This window comes from Bubalus bubalis, chromosome 8 (genome assembly GCF_019923935.1).
Source record: "Bubalus bubalis isolate 160015118507 breed Murrah chromosome 8, NDDB_SH_1, whole genome shotgun sequence".
NCBI lineage: Eukaryota > Metazoa > Chordata > Mammalia > Artiodactyla > Bovidae > Bubalus > Bubalus bubalis.
In genome coordinates, this window is record NC_059164.1 from 8,412,171 (window position 1) to 8,425,696 (window position 13,526).

General features: G+C 44.9%; 1 protein-coding gene and 1 long non-coding RNA gene across 3 annotated transcripts in view; one reads left to right on the top strand and one right to left on the bottom strand.

The window, feature by feature from the left end:
• LOC123334634 overlaps positions 1 to 13,526 on the bottom strand; it is a 66,848-nt gene that overhangs the window by 1,719 nt on the left and 51,603 nt on the right. The window lies entirely within an intron of this gene.
• On the top strand, positions 1,217 to 5,401 carry FZD1 (frizzled class receptor 1). Its single transcript, XM_006078358.4, has one exon. The coding sequence runs from the start codon at positions 1,705 to 1,707 to the stop codon at positions 3,640 to 3,642; it is 1,938 nt and encodes a 645-aa protein (XP_006078420.1). The 5' UTR covers positions 1,217 to 1,704; the 3' UTR covers positions 3,643 to 5,401.

The following is a 13,526-nucleotide window of genomic DNA, read 5'->3' on the forward strand; positions in this document are numbered from 1 at the left end:
ACAGTGCTTCTAGGACAATAGGAACTTGGTAAGTATTTATTAAACAAATGAATGGATAAACAAAAGACAGAAAATAACTGTAGAAAAGGATCCCAAGAGACAGTCTAATCATAGGCCCACAAAACCTAGGTAGAATTAATAATACGGTGGCATTTTATTGATAAAACTGAGTCACTGGTTAGACCATTACTTGAAAATATCTTACAGGAAAACAACAACAAGGATGTAAGTGGGCTGAACTGTTCTGTTTTTTTTTAACTGGCATCCCGCTGTTCTCCGTCTGAGTGGAACACCATTCTGCAGCCCAACCCAACTGGCCCAGGTCTGACCCTTGCACACTTCCCCCGGAGCCGTGGGCGTACCGGCCTGTGGAAGCCTCCCTGAAGCTCCCCAGGGTCCAGGCTGCCCCCAAGTCCAGCTTTGCCCTAAACCCCCTCTGGAGTCTCAGGCATCCAGGACTCTCTCCTCCTTGGTCGGGCTCTCAAGGTTTTCTCTCGAAATATTTAATGGGTAGTTTCCCTTTGCTTCTGTTTCTGGATTGATAAAAAGGAGAAAAAAGGAGTTTGACTACAGAAAAGATAGTAACAGCGGACAGTAGATCTGGCTTTACTTTTTAAATGCTATGGAAGTTTGTGTTTGGTTGTGGTGGTTTTTCATCTGACGGCGATCCGGCGAACTTCTTGGGGGAAACGGCGCGCCCAAAGCCCGCCAAGCCCAGCCTGAGAGCTCTAGGATTTGAGAGTAATATTTTAAATAAAACCTCGACAGATACAAACTCGAAGGAAGCCGTGCGTTCCTTAAGTCAAAGGAATCTATTCGGATCGAAGTGCTCGGTCTGCTGTTTGTAACCAGCGTTCAGAGCAGGATTTTTAAACACGAAAATTGATAAAAGAAAAGAAAAGCTAAATCGCGCGGTCGGCCGACTCCTATTCATTATCTCCAGCAGCATATGGGACCATTCTCCTACTTGTCCGCGCCCTTTCTTCCGCAAAAGCAAAAGCAACCAAGCCTGTCCCGCTTCATAGCAAACCCACTCTTTGTGCCCGAGCGGTGCCTCGGCCACCGCTCCCCCTCCCGCCTCCTCCTTCTCCCGCCCGCCGCCGACTTTCGCTCTGGGAAGCAGGCGGCGGGGGCCCTTTGCGCCGGGAAGCCAGTGCAGCGATTGGGCGACGGTCCCTGAGCCTCCAGTTCCGCGTCGGTTTCAAGGCTCCTCCCTCCTGGTGAAAGACAGACTGCGGGGCGCCTGGAAACCGGTCGGAGGGCGCGCGAGGGAGAGCAGAGCGAGCGAGTTGAGGGATTGACACAAATGGTCAGGCGGCGGCGGCGGAGGAGGAGGCGGAGGCTCAGGGGGGAGCCGAGGCTGCTGGGTTGCCGAGAGTTGCGCGCTCTACCCGGCCGCCGCCACTAGCGCGGCGCCGCTTGCCAGGAGCCAGCTAGCCGAGGGCCAGGAAGGCGGGACGCGACCCTCGGCGCGCCCGAGCCACCCGGGCTCTCCCCGCAGCCCGCGCTTCATGAATCGCAAGTTTCCGCGGCGGCGGCGGCTGCGGGACGCGGAGCGGGAGCCGGGGGAGCGGGCCGAGCACGGCTCGGGCTCGACGGAGGGCACCGGCGGGGAAGAGATCGCCCCGGCCGCAGGGGGAGCATCCTCCAGCCGCGCCACAGCCAGCTTCAGCCGAGCGGCGCCAAGAAAGGAGCCGAGAAAGTATGGCTGAGGAGGAGGCGCCTAAGAAGTCCCGAGCCGCCGGGGGCGGCGGCGGCGGCGGGAGCTGGGAACTTTGTGCCGGGGCGCTCCGCACTGTACCGGCAGCGGAGGGGAGCGGGGACGCGGGCAGCCGCCGCCGCCCCCCGGCTGACTCCCGGCGCTTGGCGCGCCGGCTACTACTACTGCTTTGGCTGCTGGAGGCTCCGCTGCTGCTGGGGGTCCGGGCGCAGGCGGCCGGCCAGGGGCCCGGGCCGGGGCAGCAGCCCCCGCCGCCTCAGCAACAGCAGAGCGGGCAGCAGTACAACGGCGAGCGGGGCATCTCTATACCGGACCACGGTTACTGCCAGCCCATTTCCATCCCCCTGTGCACCGACATCGCGTACAATCAGACCATCATGCCCAACCTGCTGGGCCACACGAACCAGGAGGATGCGGGCCTCGAGGTGCACCAGTTCTACCCGCTGGTGAAGGTGCAGTGCTCCGCCGAGCTCAAGTTTTTCCTGTGCTCCATGTACGCGCCCGTGTGCACCGTGCTGGAGCAGGCTCTGCCGCCCTGCCGCTCGCTGTGCGAGCGCGCGCGCCAGGGCTGCGAGGCGCTCATGAACAAGTTCGGCTTCCAGTGGCCCGACACGCTCAAGTGCGAGAAGTTCCCGGTGCACGGCGCCGGCGAGCTGTGCGTGGGCCAGAACACGTCGGACAAGGGCACCCCGACGCCCTCACTGCTGCCCGAGTTCTGGACTAGCAACCCCCAGCACGGCGGCGGAGGGCACCGGGGCGGCGGCTTCGCGGGGGGCGCCGGCGCTTCGGAGCGAGGCAAGTTCTCGTGCCCGCGCGCCCTCAAGGTGCCCTCCTACCTCAACTACCACTTCCTGGGGGAGAAGGACTGCGGCGCCCCCTGCGAGCCGACCAAGGTGTACGGGCTCATGTACTTCGGGCCCGAGGAGCTGCGCTTCTCACGCACCTGGATCGGCATCTGGTCAGTGCTGTGCTGCGCCTCCACGCTCTTCACCGTGCTCACCTACCTGGTGGACATGCGGCGCTTCAGCTACCCTGAGCGGCCCATCATCTTCCTGTCGGGCTGCTACACGGCGGTGGCCGTGGCCTACATTGCCGGCTTCCTGCTGGAGGACCGGGTGGTGTGTAACGACAAGTTCGCGGAGGACGGGGCGCGCACCGTGGCGCAGGGCACCAAGAAGGAGGGCTGCACCATTCTCTTCATGATGCTCTACTTCTTCAGCATGGCCAGCTCCATCTGGTGGGTGATCCTGTCGCTCACCTGGTTCCTGGCAGCCGGCATGAAGTGGGGCCACGAAGCTATCGAGGCGAACTCGCAGTATTTTCACCTGGCCGCCTGGGCCGTGCCGGCCATCAAGACCATCACCATTCTGGCGCTGGGCCAGGTGGACGGCGATGTGCTAAGCGGGGTGTGCTTCGTGGGGCTCAACAACGTGGACGCTCTGCGCGGCTTCGTGCTGGCGCCCCTCTTCGTGTACCTGTTCATCGGCACGTCGTTCCTCCTGGCCGGCTTCGTGTCCCTCTTCCGCATTCGCACCATCATGAAGCACGACGGCACCAAGACCGAGAAGCTGGAGAAGCTCATGGTGCGCATTGGCGTCTTCAGCGTTCTCTACACCGTGCCGGCCACCATCGTCATCGCCTGCTACTTCTACGAGCAGGCCTTCCGGGACCAGTGGGAGCGCAGCTGGGTGGCCCAGAGCTGCAAGAGCTATGCCATCCCCTGCCCCCACCTCCAGGCGGGCGGCGCCCCACCGCACCCGCCCATGAGCCCCGACTTCACAGTCTTCATGATCAAGTACCTTATGACCCTCATCGTGGGCATCACGTCAGGCTTCTGGATCTGGTCCGGCAAGACCCTCAACTCCTGGAGGAAGTTCTACACTCGGCTTACCAACAGCAAACAGGGGGAGACCACCGTCTGAGACCGGGGACTCAGCCGGTCGCCAGCCCTCGGCCTGGTCCCAGCCCCGCTGGCCCTATGGAATCCTGGCCAAATCTGGCTACTCTCCCTAGCCATTCACTGCTTTTAACAAGGCTCCTGCAAAAGCTTCTGTCCCCAGGGGCACAGGGACCCGAGGGCCCAACTGCCAGAGGCGGGGGGATGCACAGACCTTTCTTGCTCTGGTACCAGGACTGTACGCTTTTATGACTTGTAAATAGCCTGTGTAAGATTTTTGTAAGTATATTTGTATTTAAATGACCGTTCACGCGTTTTTCTTTTACTCTCCTTGTTTGTTTGTTTAATTTTAATTATTTCGGGCGGTTTGACCATTTTTCCTTCTAGCCCTTTTCAGAGCAGCACAGAGAGAAAACCACAGCGCAGCACTCGGAGCTTCTGCGGGTGCTGGCGCGCCCCTCCCTGCAGCGGGTGGGGAGCGCCTGGGCCGCGCCGCCTTCCCCGCTCCTTTCTGCTCCCTCCCTCCCTTTCTTTGCTAGGGTCCGGACTCTTTCAGGTACAGAAATCCACAAAGCTTCCACACCGGAAGGTGGGCCCCGGCCGATCCCAAGTCTGCTCTTGTCCGGAGCCAAATTGCCAAGACAGGCCCTTAGACTATCCGAAGCTGAAATTTTCACTGTCCAGAACCTTCCCCGGCTTCTAGGAGGCCCACGGATGTGGGCAGGGGCAGCCCTGGGCTCCTTGGCTCAGGCCTCCAACGCCCAGACACTCCCTCCTTCCAACTAAGTTGGTTAGAGGGTGAGTGGGGTAACCAATGCCAAACTTTTTTAAGTCTCATTTTTGGTGGATGAGCTCATTTCATTCTCTAGCGTCTAAAACCTGGTATGGGTTTGGCCAGCGTCATGGAAAGATGTGGTTACTGAGATTTGGGGAAGAGGCATGGAGCTTTGTGTGGGTTGGGAGAGACAATTCTAATTGCATACGGATGCCTGGCAAACTGCCTCTTAAGATTGAGAGCACCCCTGTTTAGATTTACCTTTCTGAAAAGTGGAAACACTAGGTCACCTGGAAAGCTTTGTTAAGGAGCTAATGATCTTGGCTTTCCTTAACAGGAGAGCAAGACCGTAAACTTGAAGGAGATTTCAGTGTAATGGATGTCCTCAAAATGAAGTGGTACTTTCTTATTTTCAATCAAATAATAATTAGACATATGTCAGAAAGTTTAAAATGTACATTGTACACTTGTACATTGTAACATATTATTATGATTATTATTCAACAACACATTCTGAGGGAGGAACAATCCACATCACTACTAATAACCTGGTAAGATTCCAGGAAGTAAAGGAGGTGGAATAATTGATGGGATTAGCCACCGAAATAAACAAAATATGGGCATGTATGCTAAGGGGAGAATGTGTGCTGCGGGTCTACTGCACTAAATCCTGTGTGTTCCTTTTTGGATTTACAGAAATGTGCCCAATGTAATCTTTCAAAGCCATTGAAAAATATTCACTTTAGTTCTCTGTGAAAAAGAGGAGAAAAGCAATCTTCCTGATTGTATTGTTTTAAACTTTTAAGAGTTTTATCAAAATGCCCGTACTTAGGACATAAATCTATGTCTGTCATACCCTAAAATGACAATGCTCGTTGAATTTGGTATGCATTTATTCTGTTCACTATCACAAAATCATCTATATTTATAGAGGAATAGAAGTTTATATATATATATAATACCATATTTTTAATTTCACAAATAAAAAAAATCAAAGTTTTGTACAAAATTCTATGATTTTTGCGCCTGAAAATAATAGAGCTGGAACTGTCTGCACTATGCACTAACTGTCTTTACATTTTATAGTGTCTGTAGCCAAACCCACAGTATATAAATTCAGGAATTCAATGAAACAGTCTATCTTTAAACCTTCAGACCAGTCCTTCCAAAAAATTAACTGGCTTCCATTGTAGTGATTGATGATGTGAAGTCCCTAGAAAAGATCTGTTTCCATGACACTAACAATGTAACAGAAGTTTGCAAATTATTTCCTTACCTGCAGAAGATTATTAAAAAGAAAACCCTAATTTTATTATAGTTTTTTTTCTGTAAAGAATAAATTTGCATAACTTTCTATAATATGGAGGTTGATTTTTAAATGATCAGCCTCATCTTTGTCACAATTTTTATGAGGTGTTATTCCAAAACCATAAACAGGCAATCAATAAATGGTTACCTGTGTGTTTATAAGCATTTTAAGCAGCAGCTAGGTGGATAAGGCTGTTTTGTTGTTTGTTTCTGAAGACCCATTTTTATATTGTTCAAAGAACTTGCCCTAGAGGAATTATCTGGTTGGTCTACTCTTGGAATTTATATAAATGTATAATATGTAGAGTGTATATAAGTATATATCTATGTCTATGTATAAAATATACACATATACACACTAATTTTTATAAATTAAAGATACAAAGTTTACTTATATATTTTACAATATGGAAATAAGGTTATGAGAAAAGGAGAATTCCAGATGGAAAACCTCAAATATCTTTGGAAAATAAGTCTCTTATCCCTTTATGCACTAAAAATACCTATATTAAATTTTCCCATGAAAGCATTTTGTGATAAAATGACAAGGGGCTGAAATGAAGACCTTTATACAATAGAGTTAGTTTCATGGTTGTAAGGCAGTCGTCACATAAGTCATCATCATCATTTTAAGGCAGATGACAAAATTAAATCTAACTGAAAATAAGAGCATTCAATTTCAATTACCAAGGTGCAATTTTATGGTTCTTTTTCTTTGTTACATTAATCTAGTATTAGATAATATTGAAGAAGGTTTTATTGTATTGGCACACAAAAAATAATGCTTAGGCTAAATTAAAAACATCTTCTCACTAGATAATTCAACAGATAATTTCTGGAAACAAATTTAAGATTATTAGTCTCTATCCAAATAATAAATATAAAGCATTCTTATTATGGGTGTTCTTAAAATGATGTAACTATAAATTTAATGCAGACAGGTTTTATAATGCTAGCTTTAAGCAACTTTAAAAGACAGTTTTAAGTCGCCACCAGGCTTTGTTTTTAGAAAACAACTTTTAAATTGTGTAGCACATAAAAAAGCCAGTGTATTCTTTTGTTTCTTGTAACAGTGATGGCAAAATAAGACTTGCCTGAAAAACCATAAAGCTACTGGGAATATGGTCCCATTAATACGCTGTTTCCATGACAGACCCTATTTTCAGATTATTTGGTTTGCCTATTTTATTTTTTTAAGCCAGCTATCAAGTGGAGTCAATTTTCCCCCTTACAGTGTGTGTGCTTGGTTCAGCTTTTGTAGTAAATCTATGCATAGTATGAAAGCTTTCTAATACTCTGTTTAAAAAAAAAAAAAAAAAAAAGGCCAGTTTTTACTTATATTTTGTGGGGGTCAGAAAGTCATATTTTTAATCTCAAAGCCAGTCAGTGTCAAACATAGGCAAAACAGCTGGACTGGATTTTTCAGTTTGTCTGAGGCAGTCACTTGTTAGCCTGAGTTGGTCTTGGTTCTTTTGTCTCCTCAGAGCACTGAAGCCTTCCGCTGTAGCTGCATCATTCTCAGTCTAGCAGTGAACTAGGAAAGGAGACCACAGTGAGGAGTTGGTGGCCAATTAAAAAAAATGCCTAAACCACAAACCATTTCAGGACTTGAGTGACTTCAGATCACTTTCCATGATACCATGTTTCGATCCTGGTACATATTTATTTTTTTAAAGGATGTCATATTTTTCAGTGTGTATTTGTGTTCATCTTCAGCTGCTCTTGCTTTTATTGCTTTCTCATCCATCTGTTGGCTATAAGCCAGATTTTATGTAATGTACATGCAATTAATTGAAACCAGTGTTATGGCACTGGATAGCTCTGATACATTTCTGATTATAATGTTCTGTGTAACTGGGGCCTAAGAGATAATCAAAATGTGATCATTACATATGTCTTGAGGTGGACACTAGGAATATTGTCAATAAATACTTCATGGAATATATTCATACAAACATAAAAGGCTTGCAGGATTAAGCTGTAGAAATCAAAATAAGATGTGGACTACATATAAGAGTTCCCCAGTTACATTACTAAAATGGAATTGCAATACAACCTTAAATTCAGGACTTACTTTAAGACCCTTACATTTGAAATGGGGTCTTACAAGGGAAGGGCCAAACATGATAAAGTTAATTCTGGTGAGTACTAGGATTTCTATCCATATTTTGAACTGTTGGCAGATACCTTTAGAATTTGAGAAACAGTTTTTGAGCTTCATGACTCAGAATTCTGTAAAACTTCTGGGGCTTAAATATTTCTATTCAGTTTGGTCATAACTTTGACAATGGATGGATAAAACCATAACTATAGTGACAAAATGAATGATTGGTAACCTGGTGATAAAAAGAGAGACTCCAGACTACTTTTCTCAAGTTTTATCATGAGCTGTGGTGACACGTGTCTCTACTCTATTACAGAATTAAGTTCCTGTTTAATAACACTTCCATTGGGGACTTTTGTTTATAAGTTGGTTTGGGAGCCTAATAATGGATCAAGTACAAGGATTGATCACAGAAATCTTTCTCATGTAATGAATAGGATCAAGTATAATCTATATCTTACAATGAACGTATAATAAATATTCTGAAGGTTATCATCAGTTTTATAGGTCAAGCTGATTCTTAAAATTGTTTGAAAAGATGACATTTTCCAAAAGCAGTTTCTCTAAATAAATCCTTTTAAGATAGTGATATTCTAAAAAGGTATAATTTTGAGTGATAAAAATAAAATGACACTGAATTTTCTAAAGGAATCATTAATACACTAGTTGAATGTCATATTTATATAGTTAATAATCCTAAAAGCAAAGTACTAGAATAGCATTGATTTGCACATTTTATACATGCATGCTACTTTTTAAATCAATTTGCTTGAAGACAATTTTTAGCTTTTAAAATTGGTAATATGCATATTTCATATAAAGATGATCTCAAGAAATTTCATTCACAATATAGACTTTCAAAACATGTTCACAGGACTAGAGTGATTACCATGAAAAGGAAACACTATTGCTGTTTCGAGATAGTTCTCAGTGGCCTGGTTTTCTTTTCTTTCCTTTCCTTTTTAAAATCCAAGTATCCTCTAATTTGTGGATATCTCCATGTTTCAGATCTCTATACCTGTTTGAATTAAATTTGCAGGGGAATAACTGCAGGATCCCCCCATAGACAAAGTGTGGCCTTTATTTCTTTTCAAGTTGGCAGCGTGTCCTTGCTTAAATGAAACACTCAGAGACAGACTGTTCTCTTGCCCTTGGAAATGCTCATCTTCACAAACACAGCAGCAAATACCTGGAAGTCATACAGGCTAGTTAAATGTATATTCCAAATGCCAAGTGCTACTTGATTGTTAGAAAACAGAGAGTTTTTTTTACTTTAAAGGCAGATTTAGATACTGTTCTTGACCTTATCTTTCCAGCTCTTGGAAGATACTTTCTAAAAGTTGGCTTCAATAAATATTCTGTCAAAAACTCATAAGTCAGACTGGGTACCACTGTTTGGGTTTGTCCAGGACTGAGGAATTTCTCAGGATGTGGGATTTTCAGTGGTAAAACCAGGAAAGTCCTGGGCAAACTGGGATGATGGATCAAATTGTGCTTCCAAGATAGAGTAGAAGCTGTGGCAGTTACCAGTCCAGCATTAAAACTATTCCACTGTCGTTTTAGCCTCATTCATTACTGGATGAAAAGCCAGTGAATACAGCCCTTTGTAACTGGTCTTGACAGTGAGTACCAATCACCAGAGGCTGAGTGGAACATGAAGGTATATTGGAACAAACCACACTGATATCTTGGCCATTCTGTCTCTGGCTTCTGAAGAAATGGGGCATAGAGATAGAAACGTAAGTGGCCACTTAGAGCCCTATTCTTGCTGCTTATGAAACCAGGTCAAGTAGCTATTTTTATAAAAGACTCTCAAAAGTATTCCTTTGGAATACAATGTGTTGTTGTTGTTGTTTTCTGATTGATGTTAGAGTTTATCAGATTGTAAGGAATTGTTAGACTTTTGCATATGGTTTTATTTCTTTTATTTTTCTGTCAGTACAGTTCACTGTAATGAGATTACAAACTCAAGCAGGGATCACCCCAATGGCCATACATCAACACTTAATTGTCATACTTCTTCTCAGAGGTAAATAGGTTTAGAATCCATGTTTTCCCCCCAAATGAAAAGTTGTATCTACAGGAATGAAAAAGAAGTAAATAAATTTAAAATTCTACGGTGATTATTGGGAGTTGGAAGAGGTAGGGTGTGGACCGGGAAATCCATGGCATTCTCATATCTATTTGCATGAAACTCTTCAAATTGGTCTACGCCTTTTTATATTGACTTCATCCTTCTTGTCATCCTTCTGATTCATCCATTCCTATCAATCTTCTTGTAAATACACATAAATTTTCGCTGCCTTTGTCGCTGAACCAAAACACTATTCTTGCTATCTTTGAATTAAACTCGATGTAAATAAATAAAAAGATGTGCAGATAATGTAATTATTTCAGGAGGTACCTACACATTTGACTCTAAAGCCAAAGTTCTCAATAGGGACCAATTTTGGCCCCAGGAGATATTTGGCAATATCTGGACTCCTTTTCAACTGTCATAACTGAGGGGTAGATTACTACCGGCATTTAGTGAGTAGAGGCCAGGCAGGATACCAGACATTTCACATGCACACAACAGCCCCTAACAACCAACAACTATCTGATTCCAAGTGCCAAAGTTGAGAAACGCTGCTTTAGAGGAATACTTAAAATTGTGAACACGTATTTTTAAATAATTAAACATTACATTTATGAAATAGGATTGAGAAAAATATGGATTTACTTGTGCCTGCAGCATGGGCTTTACTTTTAACTTGCAAACATTGTAAACACTGATGAATACCCTGATGACATTGTATCGCAGTCATAGTCAATGTCTTCATCTGCTTAGGCTGCTGTAACAAAATACCATGGAGAGGGTGGCTTAAACAACAGGCAGCTATTTCTCATACATAGTTCTGAGGTCTGGGAAGTCCAAGATCAAGATGCCAGAGACAAATTTCCTTAAGTATGGAACCCTCCCTCCAAATACCTACACGGTGGGGATTAGGATTTCAACATATGGATTTTGTGGGGAAGCAAACATTCAGCTCATAACAGTCAATAAAATAAATGCTGCTTTTATTACTTCAATCTAGACAAGGACACAGAGTATCATAATTTTAGTGGGGAAAAAATCTGTAAATTAGTTTATTGGAAAATCTCTTTAAAGTATTAGTATTATGCTCTTATTCCTCATATTTCACATTTCTAGTTTCTTTATGCAGGTCCCTGCATCACTGAAGGTTCTTCTACAGAGGAGGAACCTTGGCCTGGGGGGCAGAACACCGGGGTCCAGTCTGGACTGAGCTAAGCATGGTGGAGTTCCTTGAGTGAGTCTGACGCACAGGATTTCATGAGTCAAATGGAGACACTAATGAAATAATAGACTGCAAACCCTAAACAGTGAGTGAAGTGTGAAAGTCGCTTAGTCGTGGCCGACTCTTTGCAACCCCATGGACTGTAGCCCACCAGGCTCCTCTGTCCATGGGATTCTCCAGGCAAGAATACTGGAGTGGGTTGCCATTTCCTCCTCCATATAAACAGGGAAGCTCTGTACAAATCCTAGGGGTTTCCACTCTCTCTCACACTGAGCTAATTAAGGAGGAGATTGAAACATCTTGAAGACTCTTGGCTTTGACTACTCCCTTCCACTACTTTTGTAAAAGGACGTTCCAGTCACTGAAGGGACTCAAGGAGACCGGGGGTCTCTCTGCAGTTTTCTTGGTCACGGTCCTCTGACTTTATCACTACACTTGGGTTCTCCGGGTCACACACAGGATTTTCCCCAGTTTTTATGAGACTGTGGTTCTATTTAGGATAAACTGATCTGCAGTGCCTACCGCACTGAATGAGGTTGAGTCCTCATGAGGAGAAAGAAGGGTTTTGTTTGAGAGGGCTGGTGTGGGGCAAGAATTCAGCTCCAGGAGTGTTTGAAGGTCAGAACCGTAGGAGGGTTAAGAATATGTTCCAGGTCCAAAAGCGACAAATTCACAGGCAGACACTCCGGATTGGGAGCCCTCACAGAGCAACACAGGTGCCTCAGGAACTGTCAGCTCCTTCATTAAGGAAGCTGGGGTAGATGTGTGAAGCAGCTTGAGAGAGTCTGCTTGATGTCCTCAAGACAGACAGGTTGGGGTCATTTGGCACTGGAAGCGGTGCAAAAGAAAGGGATATAATGCAAACCAAAGCCAACCAGTCTTTCTCAGAACTGAGTCTCATGGGAGTAGACAGAGTGGTAGCTGAGTGGACACATCTGGTGAATAAGGCCGTAATCCTGAGTTGGAAATATGACCTTTCCTCTTCCTCTTTTTCAAAAAAATCAATTTCAAGATAATAGACTTGTGGACACAAAGAGGTTGAATGTCATCTTGGAAAAGAATTTTGGATTTGCAAGATGTGGTTTGAATCTCAACTAGCTCTTGGCCTCAGATCCATTCTCTAAAATGGTAGTAATAACAACGTTTTACTAATTCATATGGTTGTTGAGAGGATTAAAGAAATAAAGTATATAACAGCATCTTAAGCAGGTGGCTCAGAGGTAAAGCCTCTGCCTGCAATGAAGGAGACCCGGGTTTGATCCCTGGGTCAGGAAAATCCCCTGGAGAAGGAAATGGTAACCCACTGCAGTACTCTTGCCTGGAAAATTCCGTGGGCTACAACCCATGGGGTCGCAAAGAGTCGGACACGACTGGGTGACTTCACTTTCACTTAGGCACTAGATCTAGAGATGTTAGCCTTCCTCTCCTCACTGCTCATTTCTTTTCTCTCTTTTTCTTTATTCTTGCCTGGAGAATCCTGTGGACAGAGGAGCCTGGTGGGCTACAGTCCATGGGGTTTGCAAAGAGTCGGACACGACTGAAGCGACTTAGCACACACATAATTCTAACTATTATTCTCCCCTCCTTACTTCCCCTCCTCACTCTTCTCTCCTGTAATTCCCTCCCCTTCCCTTCTTCCCTCTGTAAGTTATGTTTATCGCTGATGGAAATTGAAAATGCCTAATGCAAACTAATATATTGTTCCTGCATGCTCTTTTCAGGCTAAGCATGTTTTACAAGACTTATTCAGATGAAGATTAAGTTAATGGGCAACCTTAAGGTTAAGTGACACAAATAAGGTTCTGTATATTAGTCAACTAGTGATGTTGCTGTTATAGCGTAAGTGCGTTTTTCTGCATTCCATACCCACCGTGGGATTCACCGTTTCAAATTCAGTTTCTTTGTGGATGCTAACAATTCTGACCTAGCTGGTAGGTTGCACACTTGGGTAGCATGGCAGCAGTTCTTCAGCGCTGCTCTAAATCATGACCAGGAAGACAGTCATACCTTCCTTTTAGAAATAAGCTCCTCTACCAGACTGCTAACTAATTGAATTGCAGGAGTCCTATGTCCCTGTTGACTATGTTGCCAAAGGGAGCTTGTTCGATAGTGATTGTGAAAATGTTGCTTTGATATTACTGGAACATACTGAATGTATTTTAATGCCTGAAGTGTAGCAGGGTTGAGGGCTTACATGGGGGCAGTTAGTCATTTCATTATTTTTTATATAGAAATGGCGGCTGGACATTCTAGTGCCTTGGTGACCCCCAGGGTCTAGAGTATTGGTTTCTTGTTGCTGCTGTAACAAATTACCATACACTTGAAAAATACAAATCCGCTGTCTTACAATTCAGAGTGTGACATTCATTGGGCTATGAATATCAAGGTTTTGCCTGGCTGTGTTTCTTTCAGTAGGCTCTAGA

Excerpts from the sequence above, each read along its gene's own strand:
- FZD1 (XM_006078358.4), top strand. The coding sequence starts at position 1,705 with ATGGCTGAGGAGGAGGCGCCTAAGAAGTCCCGAGCCGCCGGGGGCGGC.